At 44.6% G+C, this 22,028-nt stretch overlaps 1 protein-coding gene across 1 annotated transcript in view; it reads right to left on the reverse strand.

The window, feature by feature from the left end:
- CWC15 (CWC15 spliceosome associated protein homolog) overlaps window positions 1–22,028 on the reverse strand; it is a 304,908-nt gene that overhangs the window by 138,711 nt on the left and 144,169 nt on the right. The window contains exon 5 of the mRNA XM_044071265.1: window positions 8,375–8,488. Within this exon, the coding sequence (XP_043927200.1) occupies window positions 8,375–8,488 (114 nt within the window). The remainder of the gene's footprint in view (window positions 1–8,374; window positions 8,489–22,028) is intronic.

The raw sequence follows: 22,028 nt of genomic DNA on the forward strand, positions 1-22,028 counted from the left end.
GTGGTCTGCTGTTCCTGGGTTTGGACTGAGAAGGCCTGGAAGAGACTGGAAAGGACCAATTCTTTAAAGGCCAATGCCTACTAAATCTGGGAGGCTGTACTTGCAGGAAATCTTTAACAGTTTGCATGGATTGAGCTTTTCCTCCATCTTTTTGAAGACGACTTCTGCTTTGTTGCCAAACAGGCGGTCTTGGTTTAAGGGACCATCCAGTAATTTAACTTTGACATGATCTGGCAAGTTTTGCTCCTTAAGCCAAGTATGCCTTCTAAGTACAGACCCAGTGACAGCAGCCCTGCAAGATGCTTCTAAAGAGTCAAAAACACATTGCAAAGTATGTTTACCGACTTGTTCAGCAGAATGCATTAAATCCTGTAATTCTTTGTGTTCAGCACAGTCAGGTATCAACATCATTTTCTGTTTAAGTAATCTCATAATATATTCCTGGTACTTTAACATATGAAACTGGCAATTTAAAGACCTAATGGCCAAAGTAGCAGAAGTGTATACCTTCTTACCCCATCTGCCCAGGGCTCTAGCATCTCTATCAGAAGGGGTAGGATTTTTGGCAGCAGTAGCCTTAATGCCCTTTGGTCCTTTTGAAATGGTCTCTGGATCCACAGTAGGATTCATGAAGAGGAACTTATGAGAGTCAGGTAACTCTGTAATACCGGTCAGGTTTTCTGGGAGCTGGAGGTAAAGTGTCTGGGGAAAGGCTAGATTCCAAGAAAGTATTATCTACAATGTCCAGACCAGGAGGGATAGCTTAAAGGCCTGTGTTGAGGACGGAATAAGAATTCCCTAAGCCTCTTTTTAGAGTCAGAGTAATCCTGGCTTCCCCAGCGGAAATGCTCCCTAAGAGTGTGCAAGGTTTCACCAAAAGAAAAATTTTCTGGAGGGGAAGCAGAGGGAATGGAATCCTCTGCATCAGCATCCTCATAGGTAGATAAGGGCAAATCCTGATAATCAGAAGAAACAGAAATATCAGATTCCTGATCAGAAGAAAAATCTGTTCTAGGTCTCTTAAGAGGGGGAAGGCTGGCTTCCCCTAATTAAAGTAATAAGGTCTTCAGCCATTCTAAGCATTTGTTTTTTAGGTATATGAGCCTGACCATGCGGTTTGGACGTCTGTTTTCTAGGCATGGGTCGAGTTTTAGGCTTGGAAGAAGAAGATGGCGTCGGTTTACACTGCAAATCTGTAGGCCTGAATACACCCTCAGAAGCCGGTGCCTGCACAGCGGCTCCGGACCCATCCAAGGTAGCGACAGTCGCAGGTTCCATAGTCGAAGAAGCATCTCGCGGCATTCCGGACTCCGAATGGGTCCCAGTAGAGGCCTGCGAATCTGAAGTAGCGGGTATCAGTGGCTGTAAAAGTGCCTCACTGAGTACCGGCGAACTAGCGACTAGCTTAACGGAAGCGTCATCGGCAGTTTTGGACCTATGCAGTCCTCTCTGTCTTTATCCTTACATTTTTTTCGTAATGTCAGTAGTCGGATGGCTTACCGAAGCCATTTCTGGATAGTTATACCAAGTACCAAAATTAGAAGTTATGTACCTACCATAACGTTCCATGTTAGTTGTCCTCTCTCGCCTTCTTTCTTGCTGGATGGGTTCGGAGCCGATCCTCGGCTCCAACTCGGCACTTGCTTTAGCTTGAGAACTCCTTTTACCAGCTCGAGGCAACCCTATATCCCATGATGCAAGGCGGAACTACCTCAGATCTCGTTTGGTAGCTAACCTACCCTGCTAAGGACTAACCTAACATATTTAGGAAACCCAAGTTCATAATAAAGAGTCCTCTAATGTAAAACTCAGGAGGAAACAACCTGATAGGAACTCTTCAAGATCTGTCCAGGCCAGGGGGAAGAAGGGAGGGACGCAAGAAAGAAGGCGAGAGAAGACAACTAACATGGAACGTTATGGTAGGTACATAACTTCTAAATGTTAAGTTGTCAATCTCGCCTTCATTCTTGCTGGATGGGACCGCGTCCCTAGCACCTGTATCCTGGGTGGCTCAATGGAACAGACTCTTGAGAACTGTGGAACCAAAACTGGCCCTGTCTCTGGAGGCCAGGTCTAACTTGTAATGAGAGACAAAGGTATGAGGAGTGGCCCAAGTAGCTGCTGCACAAATGGTATCAATGGGTAGTCTATCCTGAAAGGCTGCAGAAGTGGATAGACGCCTGGTTGAGTGTGCTTTCGGTTTAGAAGGTAGTTGCTTGACTCTGAGAGAGTACACATAAGAAATGGTGGAAGACAACCATCTGGATAAGGTCACTTTAGACACTGGGAGACCTATCCTGTTTTCTGCATAGGAGACAAATAATTGGTCCGATTTCCTGAATTGCTTCGTTCTATGCAAATAGTACCTGAGCTGACGATGGACATCCAAAAAATGAAGCTTTTGTTCAGCTCTGTCAGAATAGTTTGGGAAAAAGACTGGTAGATCTATGGATTGATTAATATTGGTTTGAGACACAACTTTGGGAAGAAAGGACGGGTTCGTTCTTAAGGATACCCTGTCCTTATGAAAAACCAAGTAAGGGGAACGGATGCAGAGAGCTTGAATCTCGGAAACCCTCCTTGCTGAAGTTACAGCCAGTAAAAATATAGTTTTCCAGGTCAATAATTTCAAAGAACATGAAGCAGACGGTTCGAAGGGAGGTAACATCAAGGATGCCAACATTACATTTAGATCCCACTGCGGAGGAGGATGCTTTATCGGCAGTTTTAGGAGAAAAACTCCTCTCAGAAAGGCCTTGCATAATCTATGAGACATAATGTTATTATCATGCAAGCCAACATGATACTTGGAAATAGCAGCCAGTTGAACTTTAACTGTAGATGAAGAAGATCCTGACTGAAAAATCTCAGCCAGGAAATCTAAAACAGAATGTACAGGAGCAGTAAAGGGATCAATATTTCTGGAATTTGCCCAAATAGAAAAACGTCGCCACTTGCTAGCATAAACAGTTCTGGTGGACGACTTTAAAGAAGACACTAAGATGTCTCTGACAGAATCAGAGATCATCGGAAGCCTGGCTAGGGAAGGAAGTGGAGCAACCAAGCAGTGAGGTTGAGAGAATGAATGGCCCGGTGCTGTTGACCCGACTGGTGGATCAAGAGATCCGGAACTGGGTCCAGATGCCAGGGCTGCACCAGGAGGTGACGATGCAGAGACGGAAACCAAATTTGTCGAGGCCAGTAAGGGGCAATGAGAATCAACTTGGCCCTCAAAACGGTGGCTTTCTGAATGACTTGTGGAATCAAGGGAAAGGGAGGAAAAGCGTACAGAAGTCCCGGGGCCAATCCTGGGTTAGAGAGTCTCTCAGGGGTTGGCCTGGTAGGGGAAAGAGGGTGAAAAAATCGGGGCACTTGTTGTTTTGAGGTGTAGCAAAAAGATTGCAACAAGGTGTGCCCCACTTCAGAAAAATCTGATCCACTACAGATTGATTGAGAGACCACTCGTGAGGCATCAGAATGGATCTGCTCAGCCTGTCCGCCAAGAGGTTGGACCTGCCGGGGATGTGCGTTGCTATCAGAAACCGATGAGAGGAGATTGCCCATTGCCAAAGTCTGAGAGCTTCTCGACACAACGGATAGGATCTGGTCCCGCCCTGCTTGTTGATGTACCAGACCACGGACATGTTGTCCGTTTGTACTGCAATAGTCCCCGTGGGAAGAAAGTCGTTGAGGGCTTGCAACGTTAAAAGCACCGCTCTCATCTCCAGGACATTGATGTGCAGATGGTATTCTATGGGTTGCCACGTCCTGTGGACCATCCTGCCCTGATAATGCCCCCCCCCACCCGATCAGAGAGGCATCCGTAGTAACTGTGGCAACTGGAGGAGGGAGAACAAAGGGTCGGCCCTGATGAAGAAGAGGGGAAGATATCCACCAGTTCAGATGAGTTCTGCACGATTGTGTGACTAAGATTTCGTGCCTCATCGGAAGACTGTGGTACGACCACTGAGTGAACAACATCCACTGCAGAAGACGCATGTGGAAGCGAGCCAGTGGTAGAAGAACAATGGCTGCAGCCATAAGACCTAGAACCTTTAGTATCAATCTGGCTTTGACCTTGCTGCTCTGCAATAGAATCCAAACGAATTTTTGGATGTCCAGAATTCTTTGATCTGTTAGTCTGGCTAACATTTTGACGGTGTTTAATTCTACGCCTATAAAGGTGATAGATTGGCAAGGCCGCAGAGAAGATTTTTCGAAATTTACTGAAATCCCCAAACTCCTGCAAAGCTGCAGAGTGTAGTCTCTGGTCTGAAGAAGCTGACACCTGGTGGTGGCGGAGAGGAGCCAGTCGTCCAAATAAGGAAACACCTGGAATCCTTGACGTCTCAGATGAGCTGTGACCACTGCCATGCATTTGGTAAACACTCTGGGGGCTGAAGTGAGGCCAAAGGGCAGGGCTCTGAATTGGTAATGACTGGTCCCTAGCCGAAAACGGAGAGACCTTCTGGAGCGCCTGTGAATCTTTATGTGATAGTACGCGTCCTGAAGGTCTATAGAGCACATCCAGTTGTCCTTGCCCAGAAAGGGCAGAATGGACTGAAGCGTGACCATCCGGAATCTTGCCTTCTTGACAAATCTGTTTAGACTGCTCAGGTCTAATATTGGTCTCCAATCTCCGTCCTTTTGGGGACCAAAAGAATCTCAGTAGACGCGGATCCTACTTGGTCTGCGGAACAGTCTGGGCGGCTCTTTTCCTAGGAGCTTTGAAACCTCCTGTTCTGCCAAATCCCTTTGACCGGGTGAGATGTCTGGAAGGGATTGTTGAGGTAATGGATACCTTCGAAGGGATTTTGTAACCCTCGGATATGATTGACTGTACCCACATATCTTGTGAGAGGGAATGCCAGGCTACTGGGTACAGCGAAATCCTTCCCGACTGCCTCCAAGGGTGGACAGTCGGGCAACACCTCAGGGGTGCTGAAAGGGCTTCTCAGGAAGAGACTCCCTGTTGCCCTGGTTCTGAGGACCCCCTGCTTCTAGGGCGTCTGTTATTGTTACCCCGCTGCCTCTGGGGGTAAACTGACCACGTGTGTCGGTGTAGCTCCTTGGGCTTTGGAACCACATCTTCACTCCCTTCTGACCCTTGGGATATGGTCTAGAAGGGGTGGAAAAATGGACTCCAACGGCAGAAAGAGTTTTACCGTCCTGCTCACACCTGGTCAAGGTATCCTTCACCTGAGGTCCGAACAAAGCCGAACCATCAAAGGGGTATTGGTGAAGGGCGCCTTAAAGGGGTCCATAAAATTACAAAGCCGCATCCAGGCTTGGCGTCTAAGAGCCACTCCTGTGCCTGCGGCCCTGCTCGCTCCATCGGCCGCATAGGATATGAGCCGCATGGAGGAGTTGGATAAGGAATTCAGGATTGCTAGCTGTGAGGCAATCTTTTCTTGAGCCCCAGCAGCAGAAGGATCCTGGACCACTTCGCCTAGTTCCTTGAGAATATCTCTTTGAAGCCTGGTGAAGTGACAAAGGTAGTTCAGCGAGCATAGCAAAGGTCGCTGAAGAAAACATCCGCTTTCCATACCTGTCCATGGTCCTAGAATCCTTGTTAGGAGGATGGACAGGTACTGAAGGATCCATAAGTTCCTTCTTAGTGGCCGCCACCACCATAGCACCCACACAGACGCCCTTGGAAAGAAACTGTTTGTCCGTGGGGCCCGTAATAAACTTGGATGGTCCCCTGGGGACAGGTTCCACAGAATCTGGAGCTGCCACGCCTTCGAGCCACTACCTGCATAAGTGGGTCGAAGGCGGAGACACCCAGGAGGTGGAGGTCGGGATCCAAAAGCCTCCAGGTATACCGACTCATCCTCAGAGGGATCAATGGATGGCCAATTCCCCTCTGTTTGAGGAGCTCAAGGATGTCTGAAAAGGAAACATCCTCAGAGGGGATCGTGGGAACCCTCAGACTCATCTAAGTCGGTATCAGATGTAGTAGACTCAGGGAGTCTGTGTGTTTCCTCTTACACGTCCTCTTCGAGGGGTTCACCTGCAGGATCAGGAGAAACTTGGAAGAGGAGGAAATTCCCAATGGGGAAACCTGGGGCGATGGATCCCTGGGCCTGAGAGCAAGAGGCTGGCAAGAGGTGTCTACAGGCACGAAGAGGGAGGAGCTAGAGGGATGGACCGTTGACCTGGCTAAGGAGCCAGGACACTCCTCATCACCTCAAAGGCTCCCTCCCGGGAGACCGGAATATCCCGTTCGAGGACACAGGAATTCCGGCTCCACTGAGAGGAAGGCTCGAGGCGATGTCGGTGCCGAGCTTACCAAAGCGAAGCCCGAGAGGGAGGCGGGTCGGACAAGGGTCCGATGCTACTAGCCCCTCGGGCCGACCAGGAAACTTCGGCGACGGATCCCTCCAAGGAAAGTCTCAAGGAGGAGATCGGGCCGAAGACGACGGAGCCGAAGGATGTATCGGCTCCGGCCGAAACAGTCACTGTCCCGAAGCTCCGGCTCCGAACTCTGGTGGGGAGTCGGAGGAGGAAGTTCAAGGGTGAAGCAATAGCGAAGTCTGCTGAGACGGGCTATGGAGCATTTGGGCCAGTGCCTGCGACTTTAACAGCCTGCTTACCACCCTCTCTAAGTCGTGGTCAGACAGCCTGGAAGATCTCGAAGATCGGCTCCGATGACTCCGCTCCGACAAAAGAGGAGACCCGGGCAGTGGATACTCTCCAACGAAGGGGACAGAGATCTCTTTCGGGACGAAGTCATCGGAGCCGAAGTCCCCGGAATTCCAGATGGAGCCGAAGGTTTCTCGGCTCCGATGCTGGATAAGGTGTCGGCTCCAGCCGGAGCCGACAAGGCCACAGTAGATCGGGTGTCGGAACCAATCGGTGCCGAACCCACTACCTTAGAAGCAGAAAGATCGGCACCAGCCGGAGCCGATCTCGGCTCCGACGGAGCCGGAGCCACCGGAGAAGGCTTAGATACTGTAGCCTGAACCTTCAGTGGCTTAGAAGGTTTACTAGACCCTGTTTTAGAGGGAGAACCTTCTGGCTTAAGTAAGCCTCGGAGGATCAATTTATTCCTCCTTTCCTGCAGGACTCTCTGGCTAAAAGAGTGACACAAAGCACAGGAGTCCTGCAGGTGCAAAGGCCCCAGGCAGTAAACACAAGAAGTGTGACCGTCTGTCAGAGACATTTTCTGACAGCACGAGTCACACTTCTTGAAGCCTGAGACCTTGCCTTCCTTTGACATAGTCCTAGAGGAAGAAAGTCACACACACCCCAACAAACACACAATTAATCCCCAAACACACAGACACACAGGTAGGGATTAAGCAATGGGGTCTAGGCCTAACTTAAAACTCTTTTACAATTATAAAAAGAATTTAAAACTTTTTAACTATAAGGGAAATAGGGTGGGCTGTAGAAACACTACACACTATAAAAAGGGGAATAAGGGAGAAATAAATCCCTAACTAAGCTTTTTGACAATATCAACTTACCTCAGCTGGCAAAGGAGACCTCTTTCGCTAAGCGGCAAACGAGATCTAAGGTAGTTCCGCCTTGCATCATGGGATATAGGGTTGCCTCGAGCTGGTAAAAGGAGTTCTCAAGCTAAAGCAAGTGCCGAGTCGGAGCCGAGGATCGGCTCCGAACCCATCCAGCAAGAATGAAGGCGAGATTGACAACTTAACATTAATTTGCTGCAAAAATAGACCGATGACGAATAGTTCGGGGTTGAGTAAGACACAAAACTGACAGCGAGGGACGTCGTGGTCTGGGCCTAAGCAAGGAATGCAGTACAAATGTAAACCTTTGAGGTATTTGCTTTCCACAGGTAAGACCATTGTTAAGTTTTACTGACATCGGTTAAGAGCAATTAAAAGGATCCCCAACGGGGTACTTAACTTTTTTGAAGACTTTGGTTCTGAAACTCGAAAATGAAAATTTCAGGAGTCGGACGACCGGCACTTGTGAACTCCTTCTGCTTCGGGCACCGCACGGCAAGAAAGACTGATGTAATGGCATCGGCTGCATGTTTTATACCCCTGACGACCTGACGTCATGGCAGAAGAGACAGCATCCGACGCAGGAATCCAAGACTTAGATATTCAGGCCGGCTGACGGCTACCTGCAGGCAGATAACCCAAATGTAATGACTGCAACAGTGAAACACAAAGAACATCCATGCATTTCAGCATCAAAGCTGAAGTAGATGTACCTTATTTTTCTTCTATGCTTGCTCACATAGCAAAATAGTAACTATGCAAAGTGATTCTGCATTTTATGGTAATGGACTGAGAAAAAATCTGGCAGCTTTGCTAAGCACCTGAGAAAATGTATTAATCAAAGTTTGGCTTTAGAACAATATGACAACAAATTAATTTTGATAAACAAACTATACCTTACGAGCTTGTTCTTCTGCCCGCTCTTTTTTAATTTTCTCCAGTTCTGCCAAAAGAGCTGCAGTATCATCATCACTGTCCTCATTCAAGTCGGAGTCCTCTTCCTCCTCCTCCTAAGCAATCAAACCAACATAATATCAGGCTTTCAAACACAGACTGTAGTATAGGGACATTTAAAAATGCATGTAATGTCATACAGTAAATAAGCATTTAGCTCTATTGTTTCATGATATTGATATTACCTTAAATATTTGCATACTGGAATCACTATGCAATATCAAGTTAGCTACTGTCATTTTACTATATTAAATGTTTACCCTATTGAAATTACAGCTAGGATATTAATAATATCATAATTACAGTACTTAGGAACTCAGAATACAAAAAGAATACAGGAAAATTACCCTTAGTAGATAGGAGGCATACAACGTGAACAAATAAAGAACCTGAATGTAACAAATAAACACTGGGACCAAAATATGGCTCTAAGCATCTTCCTTTTAGGTTTAACAACTGTACAATGGCTACATAAGTTCAACAAACCTGACTGGTAAATAATCCACACAGTGACAATTCATTTTATTGACATTACTGTATTTATACAGAGCACAGGAAAATACAATACTAAAGTGGAAAAGAAACAATACACAGTGGCAGTGTGCTAAAGGACTGCTTGCTTTGCACAATTTCACTGCTTTCAGATTAAAATGCTCTGTTTCAATTTGTGGTTTGACTCAACACTGGACGAATGTTATTATATACCTAATTTTTTTTTGTTGTTTGTTTTTGCCAGCTACTGCTGACTTCCAAGTGTCAGCTATGGGGCCACCACAATTTATTTGTTTACTCATGCATGTTTAATTTTTAAGTTGATAAAAGCCCAAGACACTCATGCCACTGTAAAACAGCATTAATACAAGGTTAGGCTGTGGGATAAAATATGACAAAATGAAAAAACAGCTACTAACTCCAAAAATCCAAAACTGAAAAAGTGAGCTTAAAGAAACTACATTCAGCTGAAGCAGCACCAAAAGAAAAAGCAGTCAGAGACCAAATAATTCAGGACCAAAGTTTAAGCTAAGCATCTTCATTCAAATTTAATCATGAACTTCATCAGAGCTAAAAACAAAGTGGAAGACATCACTTAAATGTATCACTACTCACATGACATGATTTAAACAGTTACAGTTGTTAAAGTGATATCAGTCAAATAAAATGTTTTAAGAACTGTGTATGTTGAAAATAAATTATTAATCCACATACAATATGAGCAACAAATGAAATATTTATAAATCTAAAAACTATTACTTAAATTTAATATCCAAAAATCCACATATAATATGAGCAACAAATGAAATACTTGTGCATCTAAAAACTACTGCTTAAATTTATAAATCTAAAAACTACTGCTTAAATTTAAGCAAACACTTCACAGGTGTGTACTAGGCTAATTGCCCTGGAGCCTTTATAAGCCTAGCCCATAGAAGTGCCCTGGCATTGTGCCACCTGACATTGGTTCCCAGTGCCTCTAACAAGTAGAGCTACTGGAGTGATCCCTGAGGTGAACTTTCTATTTCACATCCACCCTTCAAAATTTTTCTTGAGGAGGGCCAGTGAGGTGCTCTGCTTGACATGTATGGGAAGTCTATTCCACAGCACGGGCAGTCTCTGGGTTATGAACCTGTCCCTCCAGCATGTTTTGTTGATTATGGTAATGAGGCTGAGGTTTCTGGAGCGTGTGGTACGGAGAGACTGGGATTTCTTTAGATGTAGCATTTCTAACAGAGCTAGGTCAGACATGGCTTTGTAAGTCAAGCAGAGATCGCCTCTTAGTAGATGCCATGAGACGGAGAATAGCTGGAGTTTTTTCAGTCTGTCTGTGCAGGACATGTGTTCACGGCCTAGGATCCTCTTCGTGAGGTACTTTTGTGGCTTTTCCAGCTGTTACATGTGTCTAGTGAGGTACATGCCAAATGGGGCATTATACTTGATGATTGGCCTAATGAGAGAAGAGTAGAGAGAGATTATGACCTCTTTCTTCCTGGATGCAAAACCCTTGGTAATGAGATGTGCCACATAGAAGGACTTTCTGACCACAGTGGCAATGTGGTGGTTGAAGGAGAGGTTGCTATCAAACTGTGTCCCTAGATCTCTTATAACACACCTTCAGTGTTCAGTGGACTCCCATTGAGGTGGTAACTAGTGGGAAAAGAGTTTTTCCCAAAGGGGATGACAACGCATTTTTTTTGCATTAAGCTTAAGGCCATGGTTTCGACACCAGTCATTGGTCTCAGTGAGGCCTTTCTGCAGGATGTCTACATCACTTGGGGAGTTAATAATGGCTCCAGGCATGCAGTCGTCTGTGAACTTGGTCAGCCAGAGTCCCTTCATGTTGGCCAAGACTTCTGAGAAGTAGATGCCAAACAGGAGAGGACCCAGGACCGATCCCTGTGGGACTCCACGCGTGACTGGTCAGCAGTCTGACTTGAGTCCGCTACTTTCACACTGTGGGTACTAACTGTGAGGTAATTTGCAGCCCACCAAGTGAAATATGGGTTGATGCCTAGTTTGGTGAGTTCATCAATAATTCCTGAGTGGGGAATGGTATCAAAGGTCTTGACCAGATCAAGGTAGGCTGTACAGGTTCATAGGTAGGTACTAGGCTATCTGCCCAAAAGCATTTATAAGCCTAGCCAGAATGTGTTGGCTTTCGCCACCCCCTTAGAATAGTTCCCTGTGCCTCTGTCTAGCAGAGCCATTGAAGTGATCCCTGGGGTAAACTTTCTGTTTCCCATCCACTCGTCAAGGTTTCTCTTGAAGAGGGTTAGCGAGGAGCTCTGCTTAATGAAGATTGGAATCTTGTTCCAGCGCATGGGAAGTCTCTGGGACAGGAATCTATCCCTCCAGTGCGTCCTATTTATTGTTGTGGTGAGGTTTAGATCCCTGGAGCATGTGGCTCGAGAGGATATGGTTTTCTTTAGGTGGAGCATGTCCATCAAATCTGGGTTGGACATGGCCTTGGGTTGGACATGGCCCTGTATGTCAGGCAGAGATCACCTCGGAGTAGGCGGTATCCAGCTGAGTACAGCTGGAGTTTCTTCAGTCGAGCTGCATAGGGCATTTGCTTGAGGCCAGTGATCCTCTTGGTGAAGTACTTCTGTGGTCTTTCCAGTTGTTGCAGGTGTCTTGTAAGGTACATCCCAAATGGGGCATTGTACTCTATGATGGGTATGATGAGTGATGTGTAGAGGGGCCCAATGACCTCTTTTGATCTGGATGCAAACCCTTTTGTGATTAGGTGGGCCACATAGAAGGATTTTCTAACCACTTTGGCAATGTGATTATCAAAGGAGAGGTTACTATCTACTTGGGTCCCCAGATCCCTTATTACGTCTTCCTTATTTAGGGGGCTACCACCCATGTGGTAGTTTGTGGGTACTTTGTTTTTTCCAAAGGGGATGACTATGCACTTTTTGGCATTTAGCTTGAGGCCATGGTTTTGTCTGTCTCAGCCAGAGAGTCAATTATAGCCCCCAGTTTGCAGTCGTCTGCGAACTTGGTCAGCCATAGTCCTCCTGTGCTTGCCTGTACCTCTGAAAAGTATATGCCGAACAGGAGGGGTCCTAGGACTGAGCCCTGGGGAATGTCATTTGTAACCGGTTTAGAGTCAGACCTAGCTCCCGCAACTCTTACCATGTGGGTTCTGTCCGTGAGCCTGTTGGCAACCCATCTCGTGACGTAGGGATTTATGTTCAGGCTGATGAGCTTGTCTATAATACCCGAGTGGGGAATGGTGTCGAAGGCCTTTGCGAGGTCTAGGTAGGCTGTGTGGACCACCTTTCCCTCATCTATAGCCTTGGTAACTGTCTCAAAGAAGTCCACCAGGTTTAGGAGGCATGCTCTGCCCTTAACAAAGCCGAACTGGGTAGGGTCCAGTGTTTGCAGGTTCCCAATGTCTCTGTTAATGAGATCCATGATGATGCGCTCCATAGCTTTGCAGACCAAGCTAGTCAGGCTTATAGGGTGATAGTTCCCAGGGTCCGTTGTGGCTCCACCTTTGTGGAGCAGAATAACCGTTGCTGTGTGCCACCCTGTGGCACGTAGCCTGTGGAGAGGCATAGTTTAAACAGTGTGTTTAGGTGAGAGGTTAGTTCATCTTTGAGCTCGTGTAGGACGCAGCCTGGGACACCGTCCGTTCCCATTGATGGTGTGTTTTTGGCTTTGGAGAAGGCTGTTTTAACCTGAGTGTCTGTGATTTCAGGGGCACTACATTATTCTGGTGTAGTTATGGGCCCTTTTGGGGGTGAGAGGGGAGTGAAGTTTGCAATGAACCGGTCTGCCAGGATGTTGGCTATATCGGTCGGTTCAGTGTATTTTGTGCCATTCTGTACTAACTCTAAGCAGATCTGAGAATTGCCACTTAGAATTTTGACATAGCTAAAGAATGCCTTGTCGTTATCTTTGGAGTTCATGGCAATTTTTCTTTCGAAGCTAGCCTTGAATGACTTTATGAGAGAACATAGTTTCTTGCTGATACTGATCAAGGATGTCTTCCCATTCTTGGGATTTTACTCTTTTTCTGTACTAGTTTCCTCCTTCTATTGTATAGCTTGTTTATGGCAGGGGTCCACCACACTGGTTTCCTTTTCTTGGAGGAGTGAGTCTTGGTTTTGTTTGGGATAGCACGATCCGTACATACTTGTAGGCGCCCATAGAGTGCATTAGTAAAGGATTTTGTAGCTTTGACAGCGTTATCCTTTAGCATGGGGGCTTTGAAACTTCCCACCACAGTCTTAAGTAATGTGAAGTTTGGTTTTGAAAAGTTTTTCATGGTGGTTTCTTTGACTGGGGGTGGTGGCGGAATGTGAATATCCAGAGTGATTAGTTTATGGTCAGATCTAACCATCGAGGGGTTGACCTCCTATGTGGGACACCGGTCGCCCATGTTGGTGATGACCAGGTCCAATATGTTGTTACCTCTGGTGGGGGTGTTGACCAGTTGATCCAGGGCATTTGAGTTTATAAATTCTAGGAAATGTTGGGCAAGGGAGTCTGTACTTGAGTAGTTCCTCCCAGTTAATGTTTGGGTAATTGAAATCACCCAGTATCAGGGTGTCTGGTAGGACCTTTATCTTTCTCAGTGTTTCCAGGAATGCGGAGTGGGGATCCTGGGACATGGTGGGTGATCTGTAGCAAGCTATAATTTGAATAGCAGTTTTGCACATGAATGATCTCTGAAGCATCGTGCTGTGCCACTAACCTGGAGGTGTGGGTATCCTTGATGAATATGGATACTCCCCCTGCCTTTTGTATTTCGGTCCGGGTTTTGTGGCCGAAATGTGTGGTATGAGTTGTAGCCTGGTAGTGCTGGGGTGCTCTCTGGAGCCTTAAACCAGGTTTCTGTTACTGCACATATATCGATTTCCTCCATACTGAGGAATGCCTCAAGTGACTGCATTTTGAGGTTTAGACTTCTGGCATTGAGTAGCATTACCCTCAGTTTTTTGTTACTTGTGCTATTTACGGCGGTGGGTTTGTGTTTTGAGCCTTGCTCAAAAAAGGCACTATGGGGGTGGCAAGTGCCTTGGCCAGTATTCGAAAGCCTAAGTGAGACAGGTGCAAGCCATCTCTAGTGAAGCAGCGAGGCTTGTCGAGCATGTCATTCCAGGCTGACAGACACTGGATCCCCTTTGAATGACACCAGAAGCTTAGCCAATTGTTGAAATTGATAATTTTTTTCTCTATACCATGGTATCATTCTTGGTGAGGGCAGGATGCTACTCAGGGTCAGGGTTACACTGGCCCTGCCTATGTGATCAGAGAGCTCCTCCATGTCTCTTTTCATGTAGTCCAGGGAGGTACGGCTCAGGTCATTCACACCATGGACAATGACAGAGTCATATTTGTACTTGTTCTGGAGTGACCTGAGTGCTTGTGTTATGTGGCGGATCCTGGCACCCGACAGGCAGCTAACAGTAACCTTCTCCTTGTTCAGCCTAGTGAGTGGGACGTCAGTGTGCCTGACTATACAGTCACCTATTACTAGTGTGTTGGGTATGTTATTTTGCCTTAAGAGCTGTGATTGCATAGCACACTGGTTTTGTGAAGTATGTTTTTCATGGTTTGTGTTGGGGGGTGGGGTTGTTTGGATGTCTGCTTTGGAGGTCTCTGTTGCTTTTGCAGATTTTTATTTAGAGCCTCCGAGTATGTTTTAGTGTATTTATGTGTGTTTTTTACCTGTGCTGATTTCATAGGTCTATGCAAGACTGGTGGTGTGATGCAAGTAAATCCCTTCTCCTCTTGACTGTCAGGTCCAGTCTTGGGTTGAGAGAGCTTAGCCTCCAGTTTGGCTGTATAACTGCATCTCTCGCATGTATTAGTGCTTGGTGGAAGGAGGAGAGGGTTGTCTGTGTACATGAAGCAATTGTAACATTGCCTCAAAATGCCCAGATTCACCATGTGGACCAGAGAGTACACCTGAAACTGCCCTTTGGACATGCCTGGATAGGTACAATGAAATGTTTTACTGATTGGCTGGTAAGGACAAATAGAGAGCCTTGTCCTTCTCTACAGTTTAGGGGGGTCTAGTTCTAAGGTGTATTAGTGCTTGCTATGAGTTTAGAGCAAGTGCCGGGATGAGAAGTGAATGGTTTGAGTGCTTTAATTGAAAGTTTGTCTAGTTCCAAGGGAAAAATTGAAGAGTACACTTTGTGGAGCCGAGAATAGTTATACCCTAGCTAACCGGCGCACAAAACCGCGCAAATGCGAGTTTTATAGCATGGAAATGAAAGAGATAGAAATTAGCCCAAAATGGCCAATAAACTACTAATTTCTGGGCTGAAACCACTTCTCCAGGGACAGATAGGCTGCTCAAAGCTCCCTCTCTCACAGTGAACAGAGAAACTTCCTTCTATTCAAGTAAGGTATGGGCAAACACAGAAACTTGTAACACAGCCCTGAATTCAGCACTAACCAGAAAACTGGACTATACTAGCTTAAAAAGGCGGGAAAACAAGTATATTTTTTGTTTTTCAGAAAATAAAGCAAATACAATAAAAAAAACCACTTTAAATGCACAGAAATGGCTATCACAGGAGTGTATACCCTACGACAGTTAAACAGATAATTTAAACACAAAAACAACTTTGTTAAAGTGCAGGCAGTAAAATAAGTACAATATGTAGCTGAAACGAGCTTTTTAAATCACAAAAACTCTAGAAAATTGGCATTTATTTGGAATTAGCTAAAGGCAGCAAGAAAATGCAGAAAAATGATACTTAATCACTGCAAAGTCTCTCTTTTGTCTCTCCGCTGCTGTAGAACTCTGCAGGACACCAGGCAGGAGCTTGCTGAGCTGTATGAACTGCCTTGCCCTCATCCACAGCCCTGGTGACTGACTCAAAGAAGTCAACCAGGTTGAGCAGGCATAATCTACCTTTCACAAAACCAAATTGCGTGGGATCTAGAGTTTGGAGATTCCATATCCTTGTTAATTAGGTCCATGATGATGCACTCCATAGACTTACATATCAGACTCATCAGGCTAATGAGGCGATAATTCCCAAGGTCTGTAGTTGCTCCCCCTTTATGGACAGGGATGACTGCAGCAATGAGCCATTCGGTAGGTAAAAAGCCTGAGGTGAGGCTGTGATTGAACAGGGCACACAGATACGGTGCCAGTTCACTTTGTAGTTCATGTAGAACACATCTTTGGATATTGTCAGGTCACATGGAAGCTGTATTCTTGGCCTTGGGCAATGCAGCTTTAACCTGTGCGGCAGTAATGCTGGGTGCCTGGCATTCCTCCAGTATTGTAATTGGTCCTTTAGGGGGGGAGGGGTAAAGTTGGCACTGAATCTGTCGGCCAGTATGTTAGCAATATATGTTGGCTCAGTATAGAAGGTACCACTGTGCAGTAACTCAGAGCAAACATGGGTATTGCCATGGAAATTCTTGATACAACTATAGAAGGCTTTGTGGTTGTTTTTAGTGTCTGCCGCAATTCTGCCTTCAGCTGGCTTTAGAGGTTTTGATGAGGGATCTCAACTTTTTGTTGAGGCTAATAAAGGAGTTTTTCCAGTCTTGGGACGTCACCTTTTTCTGCAACAGTTTCTTCCTTCTGTTGTAGAGTTTATTAATGTCAGGGGACCACCAGAATAACTTCCTTTTTTTTGGACGAGAGCATCTTGGTTCTGTTTGGTATTGCCAAGTTCCATGCATTTATGTATGTGTTTGTACAGTGCATTCGTGTATAATTCGGCAGTCATGCACCTATTTTCCATTGACATGGGTGCCGTGAAGTTAGCCACCTCTGTTTTAGGAGCCCAAAGTCAGCTTTGAAGACATTTTTCATGGTGGTTACCTTTGCGGGGGGGGGGGGGCGAAATGTGGATTTCCATGGCAATTAGTTTGTTTTCGGATCTAACCTGGTCAAGGATGTTGCTTCCTCTACTGGGGGTAAGAATGAGCTGGTCCAGGGCATTTGACTTGATGAATTCCAGGAAGCATTGGGCCACTACATTGGTGCACGAGTAATTTTCCCAGTTGATGGAGGTGTAGTTGAATTCACCTAGTATGAGAGTGTTGGGTTGGACCCTAATAGTTTCCAGGGTGCTTAGGAACGTGGAGTGAGAGGCTTGGGACATGGTTGGGGACGTATAGCAGGCTACGACCTGAATTGCCGTCTTACCCAATGACAGTTGTACCTGAAGTATCTCAGATGCTTTATTAGTGTTCTCATTACACCTGGTAATTTGTCTGCCTGTAAAAGTATCTTCCAGTTAAATTCCCTCACCTCTAAGAGACAATTAAAATCCCCACAAAAAGGACTAGGTTTAAGATAACCAAAAAAAATTTTTCTTAAAAATTAAAACAAGTCAGTGAGTGTTTGCCTAAAGCATTTATGGAATCCTCCTTTTTGATGGCTAACTCATGTTCATAAAATTCTTTTTGAGAGCTTTTTGTTAGTCTTACTTACATAGAAACAACTGCATGTTTCACATGTAGCTAGACAAACAAAGAAGGGAGAATTGCAAGTATACCTACTTTTTGCCCAAAACGATGTCCCACTGTGCCTCAAGCCAACTTTGACTCCTCATTGACATACCTGCAAAATTTGCAAGCATTACACTGGAACATCTCGTTGTTCCTAGTGACAACTTTAATAGGAATGTTCTCAAAAAGTTTTCTTAAATCAAGATGTTTCTTACAGTTAAACTTGGGTTCAGACCCAATAATAGAACTTAAATCACTGTTGCCTAGTATGATGTTCCAATTTATGATGTTCCAATTTTACTGATCATTTTTTGATATCATAAGCATCTCAAGATACAGAAAAAAGGCAAAGTTCTATCTTAATCTGGAGAACAACCATTATCTGCTTCTTTAAGATTGTCTGGTATGCCTGACAACAAGACGGGAAAATGTTGTGGACCTGAAACTTCATCAATAAACCTGTTGAGAAATAAATTCTTGCAACTCCTCTCTTTGCAAAGTTGTTTAAGATGAAGAATCTGTATGTTAGAGGTCTCACTGTCACTAACCAAGTGACTTTATGATGAACTGTCTTCTGAACTACATTGCTCGTTATAAATCTTGGATGTTGACTATCCAAAGAGAGGTAATTGTTGGTAAAAGTAGCTTTTCAAAAGATGTAACTATGAAATACAGAAGTCCCAACATACATTTAAATTTCCAGGTTTAAGAAATTCACCGAAACACCTAAACTTCCTATAGTGAAAGAGAGAAAGTCTGCTCTGCTATTCAAATAGAGAATGAAACTGTCAAGCTCGTATGAATTTCCCTCTCATATAAAAAACAAGTCATTAATGTATCTTCTACCAAACAAAACCTTACTAAACAAAGTGTGTGAACATAAACTTGTGTTCCCACCAACTCATGACAATGCTTGTGTAGGATAATGCCAACCTGGCTCCCATAGCTATGCCCCTTTTCTGTTATATACCACATCAATGTGATGCTGTCTGTTGCTACTAACAGGGTCTGTATCAGAACATCGAAGTTTCAAAACTTCAAATGTTCTAATATCGATCCCTATTCAGCGAAATCTGAAAATATCAAAGCAACAGAAAACCAATATTTTTCCTAGGGAAAGAATTTGGTTGTCTGTTTCTGTTGCTTCGGTATTTTCAGCGCTGTGGTGGAAAGTTATGGGTCGGGTTCAGTTAAGTGTGTGACTGAGTGCGGGTTAGGGTGCGGGTTAGGTATGTGTGCGATTGTGTGAACGTGAGGGTTAGGGCGGGTTAGGTGAGTTAGGGTACGGGTTAGGTAAGTGTGCGATTGTGTGGACTGAGGGTTAGGGCGGGTTAGGTGAGTTATGGTGCGGGTCAGGTAAGTGTGCGATTGTGTGGACGTGAGGGTTAGGGCAGGGTAGGTGAGTTAGGGTTAGGGCGCGGGTGAGGTGAGTGTGCGATAGTGACAGACCTTAGGGTTAGGGTTTGGGTTAAGGTAAGTGGATAGTTAGTGGTGTGTGTATAGTTTAGTGTAGGATTAAGGGTATGTGTGTGGATTGCTGTTTGTTTGGTGTGCTTGTGTTGTGTGTGAGTGTTTTGGAACAGCTAATTTTTTCCCTGGGAAAAAATTTGCTGTTCTGTATGTTCGATGTTTTCAGCTTTCGCTGAATAGTGGTCGATATTAGAACATTCGAAGTTCTGAAACTTCGATGTTCTAATATTGACCCTAATAGCAGGGGTCCAGGAGTCCACAGCTGATTTAGAGCTTTGAAGGATTCTATTAGAGCAATTATCCCCTTTGATTTATGTCCTAGAGCCTGAAAAGAAGCTCCCGCATGCTGTAGACCTTTATACCTTGAGACACTACACCCCTACGTGACTAACTGAACAGGAGAAGTAGGAGAAAAAGGAAAGCCTGAAATAAGTAAGACGTGACTTGCCCACTCTAAGAGTTACTTCTTGATGAAATTTAGAACAGGAATTGGTAATGGTCTGAACTGATTTGAGGCACCACTGAATTTTTTCATATGGAGTCTGACATTGTTTTGGTCATCTCTGCTGGAAAGATTTAGTTCTGTCCAAATAAAATATAAATTACCTGTGGACACCCGATAGTGGGAGATGATGTTTACCATGGTTAAAATGTTCAGTATAAATGCAAGTTGGGTAGCAGACTGATTCAAACTGGATTCTGTACAAACTTTTGCTTGCTATGAAGCATGTCCTAAGCATCACCCTTTCCTTTTATTAAATTAGATGGGTAGGTGGGACAGAAAGGGTTCACAATTCAAAAAGTTCTCCTGGCAAAAGGGAAGGCCACTAGAAACTGGGTCTTTCAAGAAAAAACAGAATGAACTTTTCCAGCATAAAACAAATGTCACATGGAAGGACAAGCTTTCATACAGAAGACCTATGGTAAATGGTACCACGTGTGAAAGGCAAGCAAAGACAGGGGTCTAGGATAGAATGAAAGTTAGGAATAACAGCCAAATGAATGTTAATGGAAAAAATAGCAAAGACCAGAATCAAACATTTCCAAACAAGAAAAGGACCTTTGGGGCAGAAACTGAAGAGAGATTTATGTTTTGTTGGATGACCAAACGGAAAAAACATGTCCATTTGTCTCAGTAAGTCTATTTATTTTATTTAACATTTACTGACCAGGAAAGTCTGTTAAGACATGGCCTATTTTCATTGGAGGCCCAGGGAGAAATGTTCCAGATGCAGGTCTTTGGAATTGTCTTTAGTAAAAAGACCTCTAAAACGAGGATTTGATGGTTATTAATGGAACCGAATAGCCATGCTATCAGCATTAGGGAGTTGAGATCTGTCTGCGGGATTCATCTGAAAGGTGAGAAAGAAACACCCTAAAAGTTCAGAGAAGTTGCTTCTTCAGAAAAAAAAAATTCAGCAAGTAAACCAGGTCTGCCTGTCCTGAATGTGAGCTACGATAATTTTGAAGTCTAGCTTTGTGGATAAATCTCATCATAACCATCATCAGAAATGGAAGGAAAAGCATAAAACAGTTCTATGAGCTATGGCATTATTGGTCTGATTCTCTTCTCAGAGGAGAAAATAAGTGAAACAAGTTGGGACATTTGGTAATTATCAAACACACAAATGAAAGTACAGTTGTGTACACTTACCATAAATGTAGATGTTCGAGTGTATTCACTGTTGCAGTCATCACACTTGGGTTATCTGCCTGCAGGTAACCCTCAGTTAGCCTGAATACCAGAGTCTTGGGATTTCTACATCGTATGCTGTCACCTCTTCTGTGACGTCAAGTCATCATGGGTATAAAACATACAGCCGACACCATTGCATCAGTTTTTCTTGCCTCAGAGGTCAGGAGCCCCCAAAATAGGAAGCAATTACATGGTTTGGAACACCTCCAGTAAAAAGTAAACACCACTGCCATAAGATATGGCCAAAAAGAGGATAGGTAGAAAGAATAGAAAAGTCAGGGGGTTGGAGGTAGGGTAACCAGGACTGTAACAGTGAACACACTTGAACATCTACATTTATGGTAAGTGTACACAAAGTACAGTTGTGTACACTTACCATAAATGTAGATGTTCGAGTGTATTCACTGTTGCAGTCATTACATTTGGGTTATCTGCTTGCAGGTAACCCTCAGTCGGCCTGATTAACAAAGTCTTGGGTCCTGCATCGGTTGCTGTCCCTACTTCCATGACGTCAGGTCATCAGGGGTATAAAACATGCAGCCGATGCCATTACATCAGTTTTTCTTGCCCCAGATGTCAGGTGCCCCCCTAATGGGAAGCAATTAAATATAAAAGTACAAAGATATACCTCCAACAAAAAAGCAAATACACCAAAAAGGCTTTTAAGCATAGTAAAGGAAAGTAGAGCTATAGTCAAAAGAAGTTAGGGGGCTGGAGGGAGGGTAACCAGGACTGCAACAGTGAATACACTCTAACATCTACATTTATGGTTAGTGTACACAACTGTATTATGTTCTTCGTGTTTCACTATTGCAGTCATTACATTTGGGTAGATTCCCAAAGCTATGGTTTGGAGGAGGAATTTAGATAGCATTAGGGCCAGCTATAGGGCCCTGCAAGACTGCAGTGGCAAAGCCAGCTCTGGATTTAGAGAAAATTGGCAAATGATAAAGCTTGGTGAAAGTATGTGCAGAACTCCAGGTAGCAGCTTCTAGGATGTCCCTGGTAGGGACACCTCTGAGAAAGGCTGTAGAGGTAGATGCAGCCCTGGTGGAGTGAGGTCTGATCCCCTGGGGGAAAGGTTTTCCATGGTGCGTATAGCAGAAATTAATGCAATGGCTTATCCATTTAGAAATGGTTTGCTTTGAAATAGCCTTTCCCTCTGCCCCTGCAGCAAATGCCACCAACAGTTGTTCAGATTTCCTTTGAGGTTTAGTCCTGTCCAAGTAGAATCTAAGTTGTCTGTGCACATCTAAGGAATGCAGTATCCGTTCCCCTTTATTCTGTGGATTGGGAAAGAAAGTTGGCAAATGAATGCACTGATTAAGAGCCACACTGGATACCACCTTGGGCATGAAGGATGGATTAGTTCTGAGGGATACTCTGTCCGCATGAAAGATGTTGAAAGGCTCCACTGCCATAAGGACCTGTAATTCAGATACCCTTCTAGCTGAAGTGATTGCTAAAAAGAAAACTGTTTTACAAGAAAGAAA

Source organism: Protopterus annectens, chromosome 5.part0, assembly GCF_019279795.1.
Source record: "Protopterus annectens isolate FY-2018-M chromosome 5.part0, PAN1.0, whole genome shotgun sequence".
NCBI lineage: Eukaryota > Metazoa > Chordata > Ceratodontiformes > Protopteridae > Protopterus > Protopterus annectens.